This window comes from Callorhinus ursinus, unplaced genomic scaffold (genome assembly GCF_003265705.2).
Source record: "Callorhinus ursinus isolate GAN/ISIS: 27379988/994484 unplaced genomic scaffold, GSC_fseal_2.0 scaffold46, whole genome shotgun sequence".
Classification (NCBI taxonomy): domain Eukaryota; kingdom Metazoa; phylum Chordata; class Mammalia; order Carnivora; family Otariidae; genus Callorhinus; species Callorhinus ursinus.
This window is the reverse complement of record NW_027397108.1, coordinates 7,056,818-7,082,850: the sequence shown is the minus strand read 5'-3', so window position 1 is coordinate 7,082,850 and position 26,033 is coordinate 7,056,818. Positions and strand designations below refer to the sequence as shown.

Here is a 26,033-nt window from a genome sequence, read left to right as displayed (position 1 = left end):
GCTGAGCAGTGAGTCATGAAGAAGTGAGAATAGACATTTTCTAGCGCGGCTGGTGGAACTTGATGTTATATATCAACACCCAATGACAGTTTCAGAGTAAACATTCCAATAAATATCTGCTAACATCGAAACACCACCGTCATCCATCAGCAGAAGGATGGCTATTTCTAATGGTGGCCCGTCATCAACTTTTGTTGGAGCAAGAACTCAAAAGAAATGCATAATTACTCTGAGGTTGGTTTTTCACTGTCAGCTTTAGTCATTTGGTTGAATTTCTTTACTGAAAAATTATTTTTCCTTTTTTTTATTGAATAATTGAATATCTCCAAGGAATCCATTATATTTTTTCGCTCTGAATATATTATAAAGTGCCGTCATTTGGTAGAATGGATGAAAAGGCATTATGAGTATTTGAAATATGGCCGTAAGAATCGGCCTCTCGTGAACTTAATTATACGACTGTCTTCATTTCCCCGTGTGCTATTCCCAGGCCAGTCTGGTGATGTCTTCTTCTGAAATCAAGGAAAATGAGCTTGTTTTTTTCATGGATAAGGTGAAGACCGGACTCTCAAACTTCTCAGGAAAATAGTCTCTCCCAGTTTACATCACAGGATGGAGAAAAAAATCACCATCCAAAATTCAGATGCAATTCAAAATATGACTCTTCACAAGCCCATTTGGATCCAGTAGTTCCGGCGGCCCAGGAAATACTGGAACTTCTGGGTTTCATGACATACAGAACCAAAGCATGATGGAAACTGGGCCCTCCTTCATGGATTTTCTACTTCAATAGGGGCAAAGCCTCAATTTGAGCAAAACTCCTAGGATATGGAGCTAGAATTTTGATTTCTCCTCCTTGCAGCTCCCCCAGAGGAGCCCATGGGCCACGTTCTCAGGGGAGCTGCTTATGGATCAGAGGATGTCCACCCTCCAAATGAGTGGAGGGATTTGCCTGTGGTTGCATGGGCTTCTGTCTTTATAGGTTAAGAGAAGGAAGGGCCCTGGAGAGAGGAACCATGCCTGGCAGTGGGTTTTAAATGGAATGGGAGGTGGGTTCCCCTTTGGGAATTTGATGAAGGTCATGGTCTTGCTTCCAGAGAAACACACCTTCCTCCATACTGAAGGTACTGCAGACCCTGTAAGTAGGGCTGAGTGCTTGGAGCAGGCAGCTGTTCAGGCAGCTGGCCTGGGACACCTTGGTTCATGGGTATTTTCTTTAATTTGATCTTATTCAGAATCCTGACCAAACAGGATTTCCACTTTAGCCAGAAAATACTGAGATTTTTCTGATAGGATCCATCACTCAGATGTTTTAAACATATATATACTTTATATCTTGTTAGTAAGAGACACAACTAAAAACATAGTGTAATCCTAATTAAAAATATATAATTAGAAATAGAAAAAGATTAGAAAGAAATATACCAAAGCCTAAATGGTGATTATCTCTCCAGGTAATTAACATTAAAATAATACTTTTCTTTTGTAAATTTTCTTTACAATAACCATGACCATTATAATAACCAGAAACAGAAATATAAATTCAAAAGTTACACAGGGATTTAAAAATATTTCACCGATTCTCCTTTCTTTTCTCTCACTCTTTTATTTGTTTTTACGATGAATTTATATTTGGGAAATTTACAGGGGTGTGCTTATCACCACCACCTAATTTTAGAACCTTGCTTCCATCACTCCAAAGAAAGAAACCCTGGGCCCATTTGTACTAACTCTCCATACCTACTTCCAGCTCTAGGCCACCACTGATGTACTTCCTTTCTCTACAGATTTGTGTTTTCTGGGCAAAATAGAGTATGTGGCCTTTCGTGTCTGGCTTCTTTCACTTGGCATCATGTTTTGAGGTTTATCCATGCTGTTGCGTGAATCACTTCCTTCCTTTTTATGGCTGAATGATACTGCATTCCAGGGCCAGACCATGTTTTGATGGGCATATGGGTAGTTTCCACTTCTTGTCTGATAGGAATAATGCTGCTGTGAACATCTGCTTGGAAGGGACCATGTCTTCACATGTTGCAAAGCTCCAAATGCATGTTCTCAGGAGAGTCGCCTCAGAGGAGTAGGGTCCCTGGTCTCACCACCGTTGGATGGGCTGGCTTTGTATGCACAGAGCATTAGGATCTGACCAAGAACGTTCAGAGCTAGCTCTGCAAAATATAGGGAAGCAGGAGATTTTTCTAATCACTGGTCCCACACTGGTCTCCCTGAGCTGGGTCTAGAGGCATGTAGCATGGGTCCTACCTTGGGAATCATGAGTGCCAAGTGGTTTTATATGGGGAACAGGAAAGTGAGTTGGCCTACATGAAGACTAAAATGCAGAAAAGGGGTGGGGTGGGTGGGAAGCAGGAAGCTCATTCCTGAGCCCCATGGGCTCTGAGTATCAGGACTGTTCTCCAGCCTGGTATATAACAGGCACTCAGTAGATTTTGAATTCATTTAGGTTGACTTGAAAAAGCTAATGATGAATTGCTCTTTCCAAACATACATCGTATATATTTCCATAGGTTTCCTTCTCTATCTTGCTTCTACTCTGTGACCCTGTCTGTACTCCAGTCCTCCCTTGTCCCACCTAGGGGAGGAATGAAGCGTGTGTAGGATGGGGTCTATGGAACTGGGGCTCAGGGCAGGGAGCCCACAACCAGTGACAAGGAGAGAGAGACCTCAGCTGATGTCTCAAGGAAGCTTGAGGACTCCATTTTGGGAGGAAAATCAGGAGGATGTGTTGATTTAACAAGAGTTTAGATGTGGGCTCCTGAGAGAACGCGGGCACCCCGGCTAGTTTCTGAGGCTTGTTTGTAGGGGAAATAGGTGTGAGTGCAGCACTCTACTATGCCCCAAATTCCCTCCACCAAGCACCTGTGAGCAAATAAATGCCACATCTTTTACTTCATACGAACAGGCTTCTACATTTACTTGCACCTGTGCTTAAAAGTGAGCGTAAACCAGGGTTCTTCTAGAAAAGACGATCTTTTGTATTGTTGTGTTCAGCCCGTGTTCTATTTGTTTTGGCTTTTCAGCATCAGTATTTACCAATCTGTTTTGGCCTGTGCCCCATAAGCCAAGAATCGCGTTGCTTTTAAATTCATAAACATTTAGAAAATTGCTTTGTTAATGGAGACCTTGCCAATGTCATTGCACATTTAAAAAAAAAAAATTAATAGTAAGCCAACCCAGAACCTGGCCAGAAAATAGATTTGCAAAATATACTGCCAGGTTTCCATGGGTAACACTTAAGGTAGAACCGAGGCAATTATTTGCCCAACTCAAACTTTAACGTTCTTTCACAGAAGACGGTAATCTGAAGTCTGGGCCGTCTTTAAAAAAATTCAACGTTTTGGCTTTTTTTGGTGTGTTTCCACTTTACTAACTTTAGGGAAAAGGAATACAAAAGAGGCGAAGAGTTGATTTGGAGGCCATGGTTAAACAGGCTGTTCTCATTTCATTCATTCAATCAGTAATCATGTACGTGGACTCTGCCCTGTGCCTGGCTGCACGTACCTGTGCGGAAATCAGCGGCCCCTGGGCAGGAACAGATACGTAAACAGCTGCAGGACGGCGCCATCAAGGGTGGGAAGACGTGAGAGCTTGTGGCGTGGAATAACGTACTGCCTGGTGGTAGATCAGAAGGCTTTGGGAGGAGACGTACAGGAGGTGGGGATACTTTTGGAGAGGGAGAAGTTGTTCTGGGAGGAGGAAATCGTATGGCTGTTTTGTGGGAAGCCGTTCAAAGACTTTAAAGCAGGAGAGCGGCTTTGGTAAAAGCAGAGGACAGCGCTGCAGGCACGGAAGGGGAGGACTTGCACGAGGCTCGGGGGCGCAGGAAGAGCAGCTGGGGGCCGGTGTTGTGGGGACAGGGGAGCAGGGGCTGGAGGGCTGGACTCAGGAGCCTGAGCGCACAGCACAGCGGGATTGGGATCCGTGGTGTATGAGCCTCAGGAGGATGGCTTCTGGCTGGGGCTGTGCAACTGGCCTTGCTCATCCCCAAACTGGGAAATGGGGACTATAGAGGAGAACTAGCTAAGAGACACCTGGGCACGATGAACTGAGCTGACAAAGATGGCCAGCATTTCGGTGCCCACATTGGTTTCTTTTCCCAATGAACGTGTGAAAGCATTATGCTTAAGAGAGTTGATTTGGCTGGTCAACATGGAAATGTCCTCCTGTCGGTAGAGTATTGCCTTAAATCTCCCCCATTCAGATGGAGGCATGATGCCCACGAGGAAGGCGGCATGTTCTGCCAATTTTCTTATGGCCCTACTCTGAGTAGAGGGCCCTGTGGCCCATCCCTTCCCTAGAAAAATGCTCAGACCTCCCCCAGGGCTGTCGTCAGGTGACGTTTTCTACTTGGCCTCAGACCAGTGAAGTGGTTTTGAAACGCTAAGTTTAGAAGATCAGTCCTTAACTCAGTTCAAGTCAGTTGACTTAACTCTTTGTTAGGTGTTTCACGAGATGCCGGGAACTTTGCATTCATGGTTTCCAGTCCTTACAACAACCCAGCAGGGAGGGAAACTGAGGCGGAGAAAGCGTAAGTCTCGCACTTACGGTGGTCCAAGGAAGTTGGGAAGCTGGCTCATGTCCAGATAGAGCAGAGCGCCGGGCCCCTCCTCTCTCCACAGACTATGCGTGCTGTCAGCAAACTCTGGGTGCAATCTCTCTATTACAAGATCTCAGGAGATTTTTATTGGGCCATTTTGTCAGTGACAAAATTGAAGCTAGTATTTTCAACGTGATTGATATTTTACTGGTACTTGAAGTAACGAGGAATGATGGCTGGGTCTTCAATTTATTTTTCTTCCTCACTTACGATAACAGCTGAGATAAGGGGTGTTAAACTGACTTAATTGGGCTGCCATCATAACTAATGGCTTGATTTTATCCAAGCTAGCATATTTTAAGTAGAATTAATCTAAATGATCTTACTGCATCCCCCATGCAATCTAGAACTTGGTGGATCCACAAAAAGACAAAGACCACAGATCTAGGCATCTGTTTGAAGATCAGGTCCCTGCCCCACCCCCCCGCCCCCGTCCCTAGTTGGGGGCTCTTGCTTTTTGGTAGGCATTTCACGGTGGGGCTGAACAACATTCTTTCCCCCGCTTTTAGTCAATCTAAATGTACTTTGCACAGTATTTCAATTCTGAGTCTGTCACACGGGGGACTGAGGGAAAAGGCAGGTTGGGACATGATGTATCTTAGCCTATGAAAAATCATTATCTCAGTGGATTCCATTTTAATCTTACAGCTGTTCTGCCTGGTTCTATATCTGTGTCTTCTTGGGAACCCACCTCACATTTTTCACTGGCAGACTCAAATATACTTTATACAAGTTGCTAAGTCATGAGAACATGCTGCCGAGTTTAGTGATAATTTGTCTTGTTTTTATGTTATCCTTCTCTCTAGTCTTCAAAATGAAAATAGATAGGGAACGAGCCACTTCGATCATCATAGCAAGACTTAATATGGATGCTGAAGATAGTATGGGCTTCCTGGCTCCAACTATCTCATATGCACTGAGCTCCAGGAAGAACTAGAATGGGTTTCCCCCCCCCGCCCCCACCTCCTTTTGCCTTTAAACTCTCTGCATAGCAATGGGTGCTGGGAGAGAGGGCACTTGGACTCAACTGAAGCAAAATATTTGTCTTTGTGTTTGGAGTCACAACTTCGATCTTCTCTGAGGACCTAAGAGTCATCAGTAACACTCATGGAATGCTGAGGCATATACAATTTCAGAATAGAAGGAGGGGGTGAAAGATGAGGTTAGAGGTAAGAAGAAGAAAGGAGGTCCAGCCTAACAGAATTCTGAGCAAAAGATGGCGAGCTGGGAATCAGCAGCCGGTTCTGCCTTTCCTGCCCGTGACCATCCCCTGTGGGATTCCAGAACTCTTAGGAGAAATTGCTTGTGACAGTTTTCAGCCCACATAAGACAGTGAGACTAACATTTGGCCTTTCTGGTGATTACCTGAGCAGGAGCGATAATCACACAGGGATTGGCCCAGTGCTAATTGCTGCTGCTTGCCCTATTGTCAGCACATCCCCAAAGGGATTCCATCTTACTGCATTCCCGAATGTTCTCTCTCCATCTTGGTATTTTCCTTAACAGTTATTATCCCTCCCTCTAACAATTCTGTGTTCATTGAAGTCTTTAACAGAAGAGTTCCTGTGCTCTGAAGGCACTGTCTTAACCTTTTCAGAAAATCTGGACCCCATAAGGTAAACGATGATACTCATCTCCAAAGATAAAATGCTTGCCAACATGAAAGGTCATACCTTATTAGTCTATAGGATTAAATGCTTTATACTTCTAATCATTTAACTGCAGCCAGTTCTGCTTTTAGCAAAACAGAAGCATTTCAGTTATAACGGAACCGCATTGTTAGGTGACTTGTAACTCATTGAGACTGTTAACAATTTATGAAAAGTGCCTTGTACATCCTTGACTGTCCTGTGGGATACAACCTAGCCTCTATTCGTAGGGAAGGACTAACATGCCTTTCCTCCCCAAATTGTCTAAACCTGGGCCTTGTCGATACTATTGTGATGCATGATTCCGGGATCTATATAGACTGGCTTTGGGGCCCCAAGCAAATAGGTCCAAAGAATTTTTTTTTTTTCTGTTAACTGCAGAAAGGTTTCCAGCCCTGCTTCTGACTGTCTTTTTATATTCCGCCAACCTGATCTCAGTCTCTAGTCTCAAAGAGGCACCTAAAAGAAAATTCTCTATTGGTGCTGCCTTGTCATTGTTCTCAACTGGATAAGCAGGGCTGTGCGTGGAAAAATAAGATGGTAGTACTTCTGCCTTTTGCAAAGGATCGTGGGGACCCAAGAATGTGAGCTTTGCTTTGTTCCCTCTGCAGACAACCTGCCTCTCACATTTCCTGAGTATCAACCCATCAGCAGCTGAGACTGTCCTTCCATAGCGTGGTAGGAAGCCGAGAGTCTATCTCTAGGGTACACAGGTACTTGGAGAATACATGAATGGTTACAGCCCTCCTGGGGAAGGTACAGTGGACCAGGTACACACTCTCTGTGTAGTTGTGTGTTTTTCTGTTTAGTTTTTATTGAAATATAGAAACACTTATGTTTCTTTTTTTTAATTTTTTTTAAAGATTTTATTTATTTGAGAGAGAGAGAGAGAGAGAGAAACAACACGAGAGGGGAAAGGGTCAGAGGGAGAAGCAGGCTCCCTGCTGAGCTGGGAGCCTGATGTGGGACTCGATCCCAGGACTCCGGGATCGTGACCTGAGCCAAAGGCAGTTGCTTAACCAACTGAGCCACCCAGGTGCCCCAGAAACACTTATGTTTCTATAAATATACAGCTTGAAGAGTTTTCACAATCTGAACCCACCCATGTAGTCCAATATTAGAGGATCAGGAAACACATCCACCGGGTAATCTAGCAGTGATGATTAGTTTTGCTTGTGTTTGAGCTTTATATAGATGGAACCATTCAGGATGTGGTCTTCGGACCCAGCCTTTTTTGGTTCAATATTATGTTTGTGAGATTCATCCATGTTGCTGTGAAGAGTTGCAGATCGTTCATTCTCTATGTCATAGAGACTCATTTGGGTGAATGTTCCACAACTGACTTATTCTACTCTTATGGGGCATTTGAATAGTTTCCAGTTTGGGGGCTATTATGAATAATGCTGTTATTCACATTCTGGCACATGCATTTTGGTGAACACACAGCCACAATTTTGTTGGATAAGTAGGTAGGTGTGTAATTCCTGGATCATAGGGTGAACAAAGGTTCAGCCTTCATTGATACTTTCAGTTTGCAAAGTGATTGTACCAAGTTACCCTTCCACCAGCCTGATAGGAGACTTCCAATTATTTTACATCCTTGCCAACTCTTGGTATGTTTCATCTTACCAGTTCAACTATTTTGCAGGTATGCCACAGTGCTGCTGCATTTCATTGTATTTTCTTGATTAATTTGTATTTTAAGTTATATCTATGTAAATTAATTTCTATTTCTTTGATTAATGAAGTTGTGCATCTCTTCTATGTTTATTGCCATTTGTTGTGAAGTACCTGTTCAAGTTCCTCCCGCATTTTGCTTTGGGTTGTGTCTTTTGCTTACAGACTGTAGGATTTCTTTGTATTGTAAGTATCTTCTACTTTGTAGATTACCTTTTTACTTTCTTTTTTTTTATTGCAAAAACGAATTTTAATCTTTAATCTTTAGTTTGATTTAACATTGCTTTTCGTACGATGCTGACACCAGCTGTGCGGAAAGGGCTCTGGAGAGATGTTCATAGCAGCCCACACCTGCGGCTCTTCTTCGGTTCGGGAGGCTCCAGGGCAGCCAGTATTGCTTCGTCAAATACATTCTTTAGGCCCTTCTGTGTGAGTGCAGAACACTCCACATACTTGATCGCCTTCAGGTCACCGGCCAGCTTTTCAGCAGTCTCTGGAGTGATAGGCTTCTGTTTGTTCTTGGCAGGTTTCTCAATCGTAGAGGGGTCATCTTGGAGATCAATTTGGGTCCCAACAAGCAAGAAAGGAGTCTTTGGACAATGGTGAGTTATTTCAGGCACCCACTTTTCCTTCATATTTTCAAATGAGGATGGAGAGACCACTGAAAAACAGACTAGAAATACATCTGTTTGTGGATAACTCCGCGGTCGTAATCTGTCATAATCCTCTTGCCCTGCAGTTTCAAAAAGTCCAAGAGTATATGGCTCTCCACCAATCATAACTGTGACTGCATAGTTGTCAAAAACAGTTGGTACATACTCAGATGGAAATTTGTTTGTTGTGTAGGATATCAGAAGACATGTTTTACCAACGGCACCATCGCCCACAACAACACACTTAATTGTCTGCATTGCTGAAACAGTTTTGTATCCACTTTAAATATTTCAAATTCGATGATGACCTCAGCTTCTCCGCCGGGGCGTTGGCAGCACTGCCACCTTTTTACTTTCTTAATGGTATCATTTGATGAACTGAAGTTCTTTTTTTTTTTAAGATTTTATTTATTTATTTGACAGAGAAAGACAGTGAGAGAGGGAACACAAACAGTGGGAGTGGGAGAGGGAGAAGTAGACTTCCGGCTGAGCAGGGAGCCCGATGCGGGGCTCAATCCCAGGACCCTGGGATCATGACCTGAGCCAAAGGCAGACGCTTAACGACTGAGCCACCCAGGTGCCCCATGATGAACTGAAGTTCTTAATTTTAACATAATCTACCATTTTTTCCACTTTTTGTGGTGAATACTTTTGTGTCTTGCATGAAAAATCTTTTCCTCTGTCAAGGACACCAATATGTTCTCATATGTTTTTCTCTACAAGATGTATTATTTTACCTTCCATACTTTGGCCTGTAATATATTTAGAATTGATTATTGTATATTGTATATACATAGATATACGTATTGTATATGGTCTAAGAGAAAGGGCAGGATACATTTTTTTTCATATGTGTATTAAATTAACCCAGTACTTTTATTGCAGAGACCATGCTTTCTTGTCCGCAACCACCATGTTCTGGTCACAAACAGGGACCCTGTGTATGTGTGTGTATCTGCTTCTAAACTCTTCTACTTTGGGGCACCTGGGTGGCTCAGTCGTTAAGTGTCTGCCTTCGGCTCGGGTCATGATCCCAGGGTCCTGGGATCGAGCCCCGCATCGGGCTCCCTGCTCCGCGGGAGGCCTGCTTCTCCCTCTCCCACTCTCCCTGCTTGTGTTCCCTCTCTTGCTATGTCTCTCTCTGTCAGATAAATAAATAAAATCTTAAAAAAAAAAAACTATTCTACTTCATTGGTCAGTTTTTTTTCTGTCTTTGTATAAACACCACATAATTTTAATTAGTATTTTTTTTTTTCTAATAGGTCAGAATATATAATAGCGTAAGTCCTCCAACTTATTCTTCAAGATTGCTTTGGCTATTTTTAGCCCCTTATATTTCCATATGAATTTTACAATCCACATTTTCTCCCTCACCTCAAAACAAAGACCTGGGATTCTGCTTGGTATCACATTAAATCCTTTAGGTCAGTTTGGAGATAATTTACATTTCAATGGCACTGAGACTTCCAATCCATGAACGTGGTCTATCTCTCTATTTAATAGGATTAAAACTTCTCTTAGAGGTGATTTGTGGTTTTCAATAGAGTCTTTTTGCTGTGTCCTCAGATGGCAGGACTGGCAGATGCTCTCTCTAAGGTCTCTTTTATAAAAAGAGCATTCATCCCGCTCATGAAGACTTCTATCTGATTGACCTAAGCACCTCCCAAAGGCCCTACCTCCAAATGCCATCACACTAGGGATTAGGTTTCAACATATGAATTTTGCAGGGACACAAACATTCAGTCTGTAGCACCAGCCATCCCATCCTCCAACACTTTGTACCTTTAAAATCTGGCAAATATCTTAAGGAGACAATGGCTGTATGTTTAAGGTATGTTTGCTTCCTCTGTTAGGTCCTTGTTTCTGGGAGACCCCCAGGAGATTTCACTGTCCTTTAAAGGGTATTTGTCCATGGGGGAAAAGCAGCCATGTGTTTTAGGGCCCTCAGGTTTTTACTTTGTCACACCAGCTCCACATGACTACTGCAAGCATTCCTGGTTTATTTCCCTTCATCTTGGGCCCTCTTCCTTGGGTCAAGCCTGACCCTCACCCAGAATCAGAAAAGGTCCCCAGAGAGAAGAAATGGCTGGCTCTCTTGCATTTTTTTTTTTTTTAGAATGCTTCTTCCCTCTTTGATATTTTCATTGATCAAGTCTTCCTGGCTTCTGTGGCTCTCTGATGCCTTTAAAATTAAAGACTTTTGTAATCTCTCCTGATTTTCCTAGTTTTTGCAGTGGGGGACAGTAATCTACTACATCCTGCCTGGAAGATCCTACAGACATATCTTTTACCAACATGTTTTGATATAAATTCCTAAGTGACTCCTTGTTTGGAGAAAATCATTTTATTTTGCTTTAGCTTTCCTAGTGTTACATGACCAAAAAAAAAAAATTCTTATTCTTTCATTCCATCAAATACATTGAATGTCTATAAATTAAATAAAATCAAATGCTTCCTTTGACTAAAATTGAGACATCAGTTATACTATTAACTTTGATCTAATACGGAAGTGTTGGTTTTTCCTGGTTCAACATAATACCTAGAGATAAGTTTTCAGCGAGACAAAAAGGAGCCTTTAAACAAAAACTTCCTTTGATTTATGAGGTTTTTTTTAAAATTTATGCTCTTTTTACTCTTAAGTCTTTTGGACCTTGTTCAAGATTATCATCTCTAATGATGGTTGTGTATATTAATGCCAACCTGTTTTCTATTTATCATTACATCTTCAGGGACATTTCGTCCTTTTGGAAACATCTGTGACACCAGATTTTGAATTTACTTGTTTGATATTAGTATTAAAAGGTTGGACAAGAAGTAGATTTCACACTGTATTTTTCTTAGGACCATTCGTGGCTCCATTCTTTCCTTTCTATAACCCCCACTGGGATGAGATTAACATTTATTGAACATTTAATATGACTTTTGATGGTGAGTGTAGAGGGCACAGCACTTCTATTTCTCATTTCTCACAACAATGTTCTAAGTAGGAATTATCTTCCTCATCTTAGGGAAGTGGAAACCGAGCCTCAGAGTCTATAAGCAGCTTGCCTAATCATACCTGGAGAGAAGGCTCTTGTTTCTGGCAAAAATTAAAGTGTACTTCATTTCTTGTTTTTTTTTTTTAATGAATAATTGCACAAAATATTTCATAAGGCCATGACAACTCTATTTGCTGTATTTCCACCTTTCTTCATGCTGTTCTTAGCTGAGAATTTTCTCTACAAGTACAGAGACTTTTAGGTAGCACAGAACTCTGAAATCATTCTTTTAGCAGATCTATAATTGACACTTTTTAATTCAAACAGCACTTAAACATTCTTGGCTTGTTGTCACCCACTGTTTATGCCCTTAGCACTTCCGCCTAGGCCCGTTCCTTCTACAAAACTTACCTGTTCTGATGGCTCCCATCTCTTTTGCGTAGGTGACTCTCTAAGAAAAACCTCCTTACCTCTATTCCAGTCCCACGGGACATCATCTCAAGATCCACCCCATAAAGACAACATGGGAACAATCCTTTGAAACCGATTCCACTCCTGTCAATGGAATAATCATTCCTGGTTTCTGGCCTAGAAATCTGAATATCACCTTTCTCTACTTTATGTTGAGCACTTATTTTTTTCAAAGTCTTGTTTCTTCCTTCCAGATATTTTCTAGACTCATCATTTCTGGTCCATTTCTGTTGTCACCTGGCACACCCTAACCCCTGCAACTAAGATACCGGCTATGGCTTTCAACGTATTTCCTGATTCTAGACTCACTTCAACTAAACTCACTTCACTGCTTCATGCTTCTCTTATCCTGATTTCTGCCACAGCTTTAGAATGCCTCCCTGCCCCCCCACATCATCATTGTGCATTTTCTTTACTGCCTTGGGGGTTTTCTTTCTAAAGGACAAAGGTTATTTTGGAGGCAAGCGAGCAACATAGTCAAATCAAACACCTTGGCACAGCATATGGAACATTTCATGATCTAGTTCAGGATCTATTCCCCAGATCTGTTGAGCACGTGCTCTAAATCAGGCACTGTGATAGCAGCCAGGCATTCAAGACAAGACCTAGTAACAACCTTAGAGCAGTGGGTGCTTGGCCATCTCTCTGCTCCTAGCTTCGTACATATGGAGCCTACATGCAAGTTTTCTCAGTGTCCCACAGATCCATATTCTTTCAGGCTTCTATTAGAATGCTTTACCTTTTCCAATCAACAAAAGTGAAAGGCAACCTACTGACTGAGAGAAGATATTGGCAAATGAGATACCCAATAAAGGGTTAGTATCCAAAGTAGATAAAGAACTGATACAACTCAACAAATGATCTAATTAAAAAAAATAATCTAATTAAAAATGGGTAGAAGACATTAACAGACGTTCTTTTCCAAAGAAGACATACAGATGGCCAACAGACACGTGAGCAGATGCTCAACATCACAAAACATCAGGGGAATACAAATCAAAATCACGATGAAATGTCACCTTACACCTGTCAGAATGGCTAAAATCAAGAACACAAGCAACAACAGGTGTTGGCGAGGATGTGGAGAGAAAGGAACCCTCATGCACTGTTGGTGGGAATGCAAACTGGTGCAGCCACTCCAGGAAACAGTGTGGAGGTTCCTCTAAAATTAAAAAATAGAACTACCCTATGATCCAGTAATTGCACTACTGGGTACTACCCCCCCAAATACAAAAACACTAACTCAAAGGGCTACATGCACCCCTTTGTTTATGGCAGCATTATTTACAATGGCCAAGATATGGAAGCAATCCAAGTGTCCATCGACTGATGAATGGGTAAAGAAGATGTGGTATAGACAGACAATGGACTACTACTCAGCCATCGGAAAGAATGAAATCTTGCCATTTGCAACGACACGGATGCAGCTAGAGAGTATAACGCTAAGTGAAATATGTCAGTCAGAGAAAGACAAATACCATATGATCTCACTCATATGTGGAATTTAAGAAACAAAACCAGTGAGCGAAGGGGAGAAAAAGAGAGAGACAAACCAAGAAACAGACTCTTAAGTAGAGAGAACAAACTGATGGTTACCAGAGGGGAGGTGGGGGATGGGTGAAATAGGTGACGGGGTTGAAGGTGATGCTCATCACTTGTGACGAGCACCGGGGATTGTAGGGAAGTGTGGCATCATGATGCTGTACACATAGAACTACTATTATTCTGTACGTTAACTATACTGGCCTTAAACTTTTTTAAAAAATGGGAATGGAATTACAAAAATGCATTACCTTTTCTCAACTTAATCCTAGCCCCTTAACCAAGAAGCTCCCTATGACCACCCCCAAGGCTGGACAAGGGGCTCCTCTGGTCTTAAGTCCATCAGAAGAGTTATGACATTGCACTGGGGTCTTGTGCTTACCAGCCTAACTCCCCAAATCACTCATTAGTGCACGGAGCACAAGGACCATGCATTATTCAACTCTGAGTCTCCAGGGTCAAGCACAGTGTGTGTGGACGAGTGTCTGTGGGCTATTTCATCCTGCAGTTTTCTCCTCAAGAACTTAGGCAATCTTTTGGCTGCCGGCTCCATCAACAGACTTGTCTAGTTGTTGAGATGCTTTGAAGATAACGACTTTTCCACATCCACATCCAAGTAGATTTCCACTTGTTCACTGACAGTGGACGCAGCTCTTCTCCTTCCCTCTCTTACCACCCACGCTACACTCCCTTCTAGTTTTGATTCCTCTGCTCTGTGTTCTCAGACACCTCTACCCCTTCTCCGGCCCCTTATCCAGACCCTACCTGTCTGCCTTCTGCGTGCCACCCTGACTGTGCACTTCTCAGACACATGATCTCATAGGTGGTGTGCATGTGAGTGCCCAGCATATGAAGACGGGGTCTGAGAGCCTAAGTTTACCCGTTATTGTGTATAACGAAGGCACATGCCAAAGGCCCTGTGAATATTCACTTTGATATATGGGACTCAAAACCGAATCTTCAGCCATGCACAACTGGCTTTTCGGAATAATAGAGAGAGCAAAATTTCTTGTGTGCTTGACACAATGGACATCTCTGTTTAACATACCCCCAAACCAACTCTGACCCCCCCCATCTCAGCCAATGGCAGATCCTGTTAGCTTCGTGTCTGATTCTGACTTCTTCTCATCCCCTCCCCTAATATCAGCCCAAGCCACCCTCATGCCTAGATTGTCACCCGTCTCCTAAGAGGTCTCCATACTTGTGCCCTTGTCCCTCACGTCTGATCTCAACAGGGCAGCATGATCGATCATGTCACACTGCACCCTATCAGCACTCGGCCACAGCGCCCCATCTCGCCCACAGGAAAAGCGGAGGGTGGTGTGGGGCCCACGTGACGCCACACCATCTGTTTCCCTGTCCCACCCTCTCTGTCTGCTCCAGTCCTTGTGGCCTCCCTGCCCTTCCCTTAGATAACTTCAGGGCTCCCGTAGCCACTGCCTTTGTGTTTTTTTTTCAAATGTCGCTGCCACAGCGAGGCTCCCCAGGGCTGCCGCGTTAGAACGGCAGCACCCTGCTGTCCACTAGCTTTTTTCCGTTTCCTGGTTTCATACATACATAGTGTGTGTCCCTTTTTCCCAAAAAGCGTATTATGTATTTTACTCAATTTGCTTCCTTTCTCCATGAGTGGATCAGCTGCACGAGGATAGTCATTCTTGTTTGTTCACTGCTGTATCCCCGGCATCTAGAACAGATTCTGGCACGTGGATGTTGCATTAGTAGCTTTTGAATGAACGGCCACTGTTCTGTGATTGTGAAGCTCCTAGCTGAGTGCACCTGATGTCTTTCCATGGTCGTCTGTGCTAACAGGGTAAAAGCTGTGGGACAATTCAGCCATCAGGTTTGGTGATGTCCTCTGGGACTTTCTTCCAGCTTGCCTTAAGTGAAAGGACCGTCCCGCAGATGAGAGCATGACGCCAAGATGAACGGCAGCAATGTGCCTTCCTAGCTGTGGCACCTGCCTAAGACGAAGCAGTGAGCTCACCACGCTGACCTCTAGCTGGACAAAGACCAGAGAATTCCAGGATTTGGGGGTATTACTGACCTACTGTATGTTTAAATGTTCGCCTTCCCTGCCTCCACTCATTTATATTCTTCCCAAGAACACCTCCGGGTGTTACCAGAAGAAATGTAAAATGTAAAAATGCATTTATAACTGGAAAGTATACACTTGGTGACATTTTAAAAATTACTCACCACTGTCGATTGCTAGGAAGAGGGCGGTGTACACGCTGTTGTGGACGAATGGCGACTCGCGGTCCAGCACCGCTGTGGTGTCAACGGTCCCATTGATGGGGTTAATATTCAGCCAGCCTGCTGGGTCCTTGTAAACAGAGTATCTGAAAAACATTTCCCAAACAACATTCAGACCGTACTCAGAATAGATTCAAGAAATATTCACTGAGTAGTGGGCAAAAGCTCCCAGGCTAGGTACCAGATAATTCTTTCTTTTTTTTTTAATTAAGATTTTATTTATTTGAGAGAGAGAGAATGAGAAAGTGAGTGAGCACAGTAGGAGAGGGAGAAGCAGACTCCCCGCTGAGCAGGGAGCCCAACACGGGGCTCGATCCCAGGACCCTGAGATCATGACCTGAGCCGAAAGCAGACACTTAGCCGACTGAGCCACCCAGGCGCCCCGGGGCCAGATAATTCTCCAAACAAATCCAAAACATCATTACAGTTACCGTTGTTCATTTAGAAAGCGATGGCTGACCGCCAACTCTGTGCTGAATATTTTGTGCATGCGCCTCCTTTGTGCCTCGTGACAAGCCTGTGAGGAGAGAGATTGTATCTGCCCAGTTCTCAAAGAGGCAGAGTTCAAAGCCGTCCAAGTCCAGTTGTATTTCTTTAATGCCCTGGCTGTGTCCCGTGTGCAGACCTGTAGGAGAAGCACTATGAAAGTACGGGCAGGGCGCACGGATGCTTGGAGGAAACGGCCATTACCTCTGATAGAGAGTCACCCTGGGGACCTCACAGAAGATGCAGTGTCTGAGCCAAGACCAGAGGAAAGGGTGGGATGTTGTCAGAGGAGAGGACAGACAAGTCAGGAAGAAAGATCAATACAAATCAATACATGGACCAGAGACATTCACTAGAATGTAAGCTCCACAAAAGCAAGGTTATCTGTTTGCTGTCATGACCCCAGCTCCTAAAACATTGCTTAGCACACACACAACACTCAAGAGACAGTTGCTGAATGAATATTTATGTCCCGGAATGTGGATGGTTGTGGTTGGGACACAGCTTCTCTAGGGAACACTGAAGGTAGAGGAGTTTAGTGAGACGGATTATAAAGAACCTGAGCCACTGTTTGGGTTTTGGATGGTGGGGAACCATCAAAGAATTTTAAAATGTTACTATTTTTTGAGGTTGTTGTAAAGGTAACCCATGCTCATTCTAAGAAGTTCAAACAAAACGTGCATAAGGTAAGAAGTGAAAATCCCAATTATCAGGGAGGCTCTAACTGAACGTGACCCAGATTTCTTTGAGTGGCTTGGGTAATGTGGGACTGTCCCGGGGACACATGGCTGGTGCTCCAACCACTTCTGTACTTGAGCCAGAGAGCTGTCGGTCAGTATTCTCCTGCCATTCCCCACCAATCTTTGAAATATATGCCCCTGAGGGGACATGGAAACCGATGGCTCATCAGTCAGGTAAAGATGCCCGAAGTCCATCATCTCTGCCATACACTGGCCGACTTTGGTTCTAACAACATTTCAAACCCGATTTAACCAATACGAGTTTGGGGCAAATCACTGTCCCAGTCTTCACGGTGGAAAAGATGTCCACATCCCAATCCTGGAGACCCGTGAGTGTTACCTTATGTGGCACAACCTTTGCAGGTCTAACTGAGGGGAGGATCTTACGGTGGGGAGGGGCTCTTGGGTTACTGCGCCACGTGGAGCCTCGGGTGTCCTTATAAGACGGAAGCAGAGAGAGATTTGAGACCCAGGGAGGAGAGGAGAAGCCCCCGCGACCAAGAGGTAGAGACTGGACTATTGCAAAGGAGTCTCCCCTAGAGTCTTCAGAGGGAGTGCGGCTCACCTTGATTTTGGCCCAGTGAGACTGATTCTGGATTTTTGGCCTTCAGAACTGGGGAAGAATACATTTCTAGCCCCACCCAGTTTGGGGTAACCTGTTAGGGCAGTTTGTTACAGTGGCAAGAGGACCCTAATACGGTAGGTGTAATATCCCTTACGGATGAGGAAACTGAAGCACACACCATAGAGCTACCAAGGTCGTAGAGTCAGGTTGTGGGCCCAGAGCCCCTGTACTGAACCCCCAACACTAAGCTGCTTCCCAGCTAACTTACTGGAGGGCGGTCAGAAGACACCGGCTGAATTTTGAGAAACAGTTACCTCCGAGGATAGAACAAAGATGACCCCAGGTGTCATGGGTTAGATTCTTCCTGCAGAGGTGAGGCCCCAGGGGCTGCCCACAGCTGTGTGGCCGAGGAGAGGGGAAGCTGCCATCCCTGACATGGAGGCAATTTTGGGGATCTTGCAATGTGATTGTTACCCGAGGGAGGCTGTGGTCAGCCTGGGTCCTTGAGAAAGGAGCTGAGGAATAAGAAACCTCTAGAACAGTCTCACTTTAGTTCAGAGAGAAGGACTCTGGTTTTCTTCAGTCCCTTGTGAATTTGGGTCACGTGAATAGACCCAACCACCTGTGTGTGTGTCCATCACATCAAATCAAATTTTTATTTTGCCAAAGTAGGGGAGCCAGACCCTGGACTGCTGAGAAATGCCAGGGAGTGGGCCCTGCTAAAGCCTCCTACAAGGCAGTGGGTCTGGTCTCTCTAGAACAGCCTCAGGGGTGCAGTGCCCGCTTAATATAATAGTATCAACAGCAGCATCCAACACTAAACTGAGTGTTTACTATGCACCAGGCACTTTTCAGGGAGTGTGCTGTATCTACTCTTTCAGCCCTCACATCAACCCTGAGAGGCTGATAATATGATTATTCCCATTTCACAGATGGGGAAACTGAGAAGATGCTGGATGCTATACATCTTTTCATTGTCTTACTTTTGTTTCCTATTCAACTCCAGGCTATAGATTTCTTAGTTTTCATAGAACTTCTATCATTTAAAATCTACTTGAATATTAAAAAAAAAAAAAACCCTTAAGTAGAATCTCTATTTTGTTTTTTAAAAGGTGCCATTTGACTTTTTGCCAAGAAAAAAGTAACTGTTATTCCAGTGCAAAAACAAACCAACAAACCAACTCAGAGAGACAAAACACTTCCCCAAGGTCAGGGGCGAGTGTGTGGCTATGTTGGGATTTGCACCCTAGTCTAGGGCCAGGGGTCAGCTCTTGACCTCTGCCCTGGCCACGCAGGGTCACGTACATTGTCAGTGTCACACGGGAGGAAAAGGCATGGACGTCAGAGGGAAAAAGACCTGGGCTGTCACATGGTGACCTTGGGCGAGCTGCTTGTCTCTGTTTCTATGGGGAGGTGGGAGAATCCCAGGGCTCTCTGAGGAGCTGTGAGGGCCAGGTGGGGCCCGGCACGAAGTGTGTGGCTCCCAGCAGAGCGAGTCGGACTGCTGATGTGTCGTTGTGGTCCCCTGGGGTCGGGTCCAGTATGGGATCTGCACTGTCCCCTGGAATGTTTTGGGAGCCCCCGACTCAGCGGGGCCCAGGGGAGACGGCATTCTGTAGTGAACAGTGGCGGGGGGTACAGGGGGAATGAGTGGGGCTGATGTTGTTTTTCCCACACTCCCTTGCTGCCTCAATGATCATTTCCTTATTTCTCAAAAACAGAAGAAATGCATTACTCATGAGAATGAACCACTTTAAAAACACCTGTCTTTCATTTTGATAGCAATTGACGTCTCCACCTGCAAACTCCTGTCTTCTAAGACCGGGCCGAAATGCCTCCTCCAGGCCCCTCTGTTAGAGGCCCCGGGTTAGAAGTAGTCCCTTCCTCCTCTGGGCCCTCGCTGGGCACAAACCTAGACTCAAAGGCCTGTTGGAGTGTCATATGGACCCTTGTAGGTCTGCTGCCTTCACCAAACTCTGTGTCTGGTGATGTCAGGCTGAGGTTCGAGTGGACTGTACCAGGGCCCTGGACCGAACTCGTCACTTGGCACCACGTTCATTTCTGTGGTTCCCAACAACTAGATGAAGTTGGTATCATCCCTGTTTTGAAGGTGAGATAACCAGGATTCAGAGGGGCTTAGCAACTTGCCCCGAGCAGCACAGCTGGAATTCCACACGGGTGTGCCGGATCGCAGGTGCTGGGCCTGAAGCAGGTGTAGTTTGTTACTCATGCTCAGGGCCAGGTGGTGGCCATTCCGAGTCCCCCAGGGCCAGGTAGAGCGTCTGGCCCCCGGCGACACCCAGGACATACGGTTGGCATCCTTCCTCTGTCGGTTGCAATAATCACAGAAATGGGAAATGCAAAGAAAGGTAACGTGTATTTCCTACCTTACCAGGTACCAAGTTCGCAGTTGATCCAGGAGTGATTTGTGCTGGTTCCATGTATGTGAAACAATGAAAAATGTAAAGGGACCGTATTTTATGCCCTGATTACTCAAATCAGAGTTTAGAATATAAATAAAAACTGAATTAAATTATCTAGCCTTTCATGTTGGCAAAGAAACCACACCCTTTGTTTCTCCCTAGTCATGGTTTTGATCTCATGATGGTACAGTTTCCTGGTACAATGAACATCGTACCAACATCTTGGATGAGGGGAGTTCGTTCAGACATTGACTCGGAGGCTGTCCTGTAGGAACGAGGCCCAGAGCAGTTAGGCCCATCCGCATCAGCCTCCCAGAGAAAGCAAGGGCCTGAGGGTTTCACACAATAGCTACTCACTGTTTTCCTTCCTTAAAAAAATAATCAGGTACGGGTGCCTGGGTGGCTCGGTCGCTGAAGCGTCTCTTGATTTCGGCTCAGGTCATGATCTTAGGGCTGTGAGACTGAGCCCCATGTCAGGCTCTGTGTTGGGCATGGAGCCTGCTTAAAATTCTCTCTCCTCCCTCTGCCCTTCCCCTCACTTGCGTGCACTCTCTCTCTCTCAAAAAAAAAAAAAATTATAAAAAAATCAGGTATCCGTTGCTCTTGCTATTTACTTGTGTTTTCTCATGGCCTTTAATTCTGTTTCCCTCTAGTAGTTATTTTACTTTGTTGGGTGTCTCTTCCCATCAGAGACCTTGGGGACGCATGCCTGTGTCCTGGATCTCCATGATGCCAGCTTGTTGCTTCCACTCAGAATCCCAGCCACGGACAGAGAAGGACAGGGGACACCCCCATTCCTGAGCACTCCCGAGTGCCCAACCTTGCATTATTATACTGTGCCCATGCAATGCAAGCCAAGAGCTGGGGGCAAGGCCCCGAGTGTCAGTGTGATTTTCCCCCACCCCAGAGCATCCTACCCCAGAGCATCCTACCCCAGAGCGGAGAGCAGCTCGGACCACCAGCCAACCTGCTTTTCCACTTCCCGGGTGACGGGCCCTTTCGTCAAATCAGCCCTTCTGACCAACTCACCAGACACTGTATGTAAATTCCTGACATTTTCAAAGCTGTCATTTTAATAAACCTTTTGGTATAAAAATACCAGCGTGCAAGATGTTTTCCATGCTTTTAGGCCTGAAAAATGCACATGCCTTATTAAATTGGAATTTCCGGGCAATTTATCTGTAATGTGAACTTTGCTTGTTACAGGGGAAGAAAAATCAAATTAAAAACGGGACTCATTTCAGCCCGTAATGTAGCTTCACAGGAGCTGCTCAAGTGCTTGTCGGGATTTGTCCTCTTCTGGGTGTCAGCCTCGGCAGACACGGGGGAGGCTGATTAGCAGGATCAGGCAGCATGGCGAAGCAGGGCTAGGCGCTTCTAACCATGTTCGGGCCCTGCACCTCTCCTGGGAAGCAGGCTTACTGTCCGTGGGGCCCCAGCCAAGCCGGAAGGAAGTTGCCAGGCCAGGGGCCAGGGCCAGGGCCAGGGCCAGGAACTGACCCTGAAGGATTTCCAGAGCCGGGCTCAGCCCTCGTGGGGCCCAGGTAGTGGTGAAGGAGGGAGGGACTCCAGTGTTTGACAAGTCCCTTCTGTAAGCTTCTTGGGTTCACTTTCTGTGACATGGGGGATCCACAGTTGTTCAGCACAGATACCAAAACCACATGGGTTATCATGGCCTTCCTTTTATATTGGACTTAAAAATGTTACAAAGTAAGACACTGCTATTAGTGCAGGATTAGCCAAGAGGATCGATGCCACATTAGAGCACCAGAAATGGGCAAGTTAGGTAGATAGGGAGACAGACAGGCAGACAGATACAGATGTGGGTATAGATATCCACTATACAGATTGGTATAGATATCCAATATAATATGTATCTACCATATATATTCGTTAAATAGAGATCTATCAATCTATCTAGACAAATATTTTATATATAATTACATTTATGTCTATCCATATATACGTTTGGAAATTTACTATTTGATAAAGATGGTATGTTAGATTGTTTGGAAAAGCTAGACCAATAAATTCCACTGACTTCTTATCCATTCAGAACAAGGAAGTTGGGTTTCTTTCCGAGGCTTTGGACCCTTGGGCTTATTAGCATACATGAAAATGCACACAGAGAGGCCTGGGCATCTATTTACAGACTGGTAGCATGGATTACCTAGGGGAGGGGACTTGGGTCGGGACTCGTGTCAGAGGGAGTCCGTCCACGATCCCCAGGGCTCTGTAGATCCTCGAGGGTCAGAGAAGCACTGATCTAGAGCAAACACTAGTCGGGGAACCATCAGAAATATCCTGGCTGATATCACGTACTGTAGGGAGGGTTGGTTTTTTGGGGCCAACATACGAACCACACTGTAGTTCACTCTCAAAGAGGACTCAGTAAGGATGGGAAAGACTATGAGAGTGTGGAAGAGGAAAACCAGAAAAGGAAGAACACAGAGGAATTTCATATTTTACTGAAGGAGGCAAACTACCTGTAAAACCACGGGGAAGAAAGGAAACAGGTGGTACACCCACAGCTCCCTGCTTAATTCCAGCTCAGCGGGCCCCCTGTGTTAGACGGAATAGCTGCTTGGGTGATTCCCATCAACCACTTTATTTAAAAACAGATCGAGGAAGTAATAGAATTTCCAGCTGAAGGAAGTACACTGTTCTCAAATGGCTCACGTAGCTATGGCTCTCTGTACAAAGGAAAGGGCCTATTTCAAGTCTCCTGACAAAACATACAGACCAGACTGAAGGGCCAGTGAATCCGAGAATCCTGGTTCAGTGAGGCAGCCGAAGCCCATCACGGTTCAGGGCTTGTGGAGAAGCCGGGGGCACCCAGGGCACCGGAGCCACAGAAAGCAGTCTCAATAACAGGAGGGACCTTCCAGGGATGGGGAGATGCCACCACCAGCAGATGTGGATGAGGGGAGCTGCCCAGGGAGTGGCCTGGGCAGGGAAGGTGGGGACAGACTTTGCCTAGCCTAGCATGGGGCTGTGGACGTCCACGGCAAAGTAATAGCTGGGAACAGGGGAGGAGCTCTTGACACCTCTAAGCCCTTTCCTGGACCCCCTCTCCCAGGGATCCCAGAGTCCCCTGGGGGAATCCCGTGCTCATCCTGCATGAGGCTCTACCAGATTCCAATTCTGACCATCCTGTTCTCTTGGAGGCTGCCATCTTCAACAGCACATAGGCAAGGCTCGGTTGGTTCCATCCAGACATTCTGACCCCTACCATGACAGTAAGGAATGCACAATCCGTTCTCCAAACAGCGACCAGGGTGTTGTCAGTTTTATACCATATTGTGTGAGTCCCTTGCTCACGATCCACCAATGGCTTTCCATTGGGCATACAGTAAAATCCAAGCTCCTGGCCATGACTCCAAGGCCCTAACTCCCTACACTCATTTCCAAACTCTTTCCTCGCCCTCCCAAAGCTGTACGCACATGGGCTTCCTTTTGTTCACTGAAAGCACCAAATTCATTCTAGCCTCAAGATTTTCCATGCGCCTCACGGAATGTGGCTGCCTTAGACGTCCTCATGTGAGTCTCACCAATGCTGAGGTCTCAGCCCAAATACTGAGACCACTGTGAAAGCTCTCTGTGAAGCCCGTCTCCTCACCTGGCTGGATCCCCAGCTTCCAGTGTGAGCTCCTCGGGGCAGTGAAAGCACAGATCTTACTCAACTCTCTGTGTCTCGTACCTAGAGGAGTGCCAGCACACACGGAGTAAGGACTTGGTTGTTGAATGAATGAAAGAAAGTACAAGCCTTCTTCAACATGCTTTGACTGGCCTGTACCCGCACGATCCAGAATTCTAAAGGAATTTGGTCCCGAGGTGCCTGTCCATTCCTCCTCATGGACAGACCTCCCTCTCAAGAGGGCCTCTAGACCATCTCTCTCATTACAGCCGAACTCCAACGTAAATGCTGCTCCAGATGTCCTTTCAGTGGGCTCAGACCTCCTACCTGCTGTCAGCAGGGACTCAGCTAGGCGTGTCGGGGGTCCCAAGGATGACCCGCAGGCTCAGTGACTCACTAGGAGGACGTACAAGGCTCAAGATGTCGTACTTGTGGCTAAGATTTATCACAGCGAGAGGATGCAGAGCAAGATCAGCAAAGGGACAGGCACACAGAGCAAAGTCGGCGGGGGGAGGAGGTGCCAGTTTCCAGAGCCGTCTCCGGGGGGTCACACCGGACACACTCAATTCCCCAGCAACGTGTTGTAAAGTGCTGTGCACCAGGGCTGCTCACTAGGGATCCCAGTGCCTGGGGTTTTCCTGGGGGGCTGGTGATGTAGGCGCCCTCTGCCTGGCACATAGCACAATCCCTGATTCCCAGAAGGAAAGTAGCTGCTCAGCATGAGCCCTATTTGTTTGCACAAACACTTGAGGCACAGGGAACCACCGTTCTTCTCACCTAGCGTGGTGAGGACCCTCCAGAAATCCAAGTACCAACCTAGGAAGCAGGCCTTTCTGGAGACCAGTCTCAGGCCTGCTATGTTGATGGTTTTCTGCAGCCCTGTTTGTTTGCACAAACACTTGAGGCACAGGGAACCACCACTCTTCTCACCTAGCGTGGTGAGAACCCTCCAGAAATCCAAGTACCAACCCAGGAAGCAGGCCTTTCTGGAGACCTGTCTCAGGCCTGCTATGTTGATGGTTTTCTGCATGGTCCATGCTCAGAACAGGGAAACTGGCAGAGCAAAAGAAATTCTACTTATTTTTAGAAATCATTTAATTCCTATTTCTCCTAGAACCATTTTAGTTCTAGAGACCATATATCCAAGGAAGCTGGAAGTCCATGAAGGAACACGTTTTGTAGGCAAGGGGGTAGGTGGCTTCAACCCTTCTTGTGTTTATGTAAGGACGCACTGATTAGGTCTTCTGTGTTCACCGCAGAAAAGTTGGGCAATACAGATAAGCGGAAAGAATCAAATTAAAACCATCCTCACCTATCTCCACAAACAAGCACTATTACAACTTTGGTCTGGAGGCTTCCAGCCTATGTATAGATATACACACATGCACATGTACTTTTTTTTTTTTAAAGATTTTATTTGTTTATTTGACACAGAGAGAGAGAGATAGCGAGAGAGGGAACACAAACACAAGCGGGGGGAGTGGGAGAGGGAGAAGCAGGCTTCCCGCGGAGCAGGGAGCCCGATGCGGGGCTCGATCCCAGGACCCTGGGATCCTGACCTGAGCCGAAGGCAGACGCTTTAACGACTGAGCCACCCAGGCGCCCCTGCACATGTACGTTTTAACGTGACCATACTGTTCACTCACTTGTTGAATAAATATTTACTGAGTGCCTCATGTGCCAGACACCAAGCGTGGTTTGGAGTGTGCAGCAGGGGGGTCCCCTATTTTTCTGGAACTCATACTCCAGCAGGGAGGGAGGATCTTAATTAGTACTTGCATGGATGTTTATTTAATGACATGCGTGACGAGGGTGGCAAAGGTAGTCTCTTCCACGTGACACATCATGTGCTGTGAAAGTTTTTCTATTTTCCATATTTATTTTCTGCTGCATCTAGAACCGGAAGTCCACATTCAATGATCACCAAGGAGGTGCCACACAATGTAGGCACATCATTGCCTGTCACTGCCCATGAACCCGGGAGGCAGACATTATCACCCTCACTTTCCAGAGGAGGAGACAGAGGCTCAGAGTGGGCTAGCAGCACCTTGCCCATGTCATGTGGCTTTAAGAGAAAATATTTCATTCATTCATTCATTTATTTATTCTTTTTAAGCAGGCTCCATGCCCAGCATGGGGTTCAAACTCATGACCCTGAGATCAAGAGTCACATGCTCTACAGACGGAGCCAACTGGGTGCCCCCACCAGCCAGGTGCCCCCTCATGTGGGTTTTCAGTGGCAGAATGGTGGCTCCAAAGCAGATCTGTCTTCCTGAACATTGTTTCTATTTTTGGTTTGCCTTACAAGTAGCCTATGAGGGCTGGAAATTTTCTTAGGCCATAGACT

At 45.5% G+C, this 26,033-nt stretch overlaps 1 protein-coding gene and 1 pseudogene across 3 annotated transcripts in view; both read right to left on the bottom strand.

The window, feature by feature from the left end:
• The window catches only part of CDH13 (cadherin 13), a 1,106,386-nt gene that overhangs the window by 17,138 nt on the left and 1,063,215 nt on the right, over positions 1–26,033 (bottom strand). For all 3 annotated transcript variants that reach the window (XM_073882334.1, XM_073882335.1, XM_025860409.2), the window contains one exon: positions 15,779–15,921. In XM_073882334.1, coding sequence (XP_073738435.1) covers positions 15,779–15,921 — 143 coding nt within the window. The remainder of the gene's footprint in view (positions 1–15,778; positions 15,922–26,033) is intronic.
• On the bottom strand, positions 8,210–8,928 carry LOC112814741 (cell division control protein 42 homolog pseudogene; annotated as a pseudogene).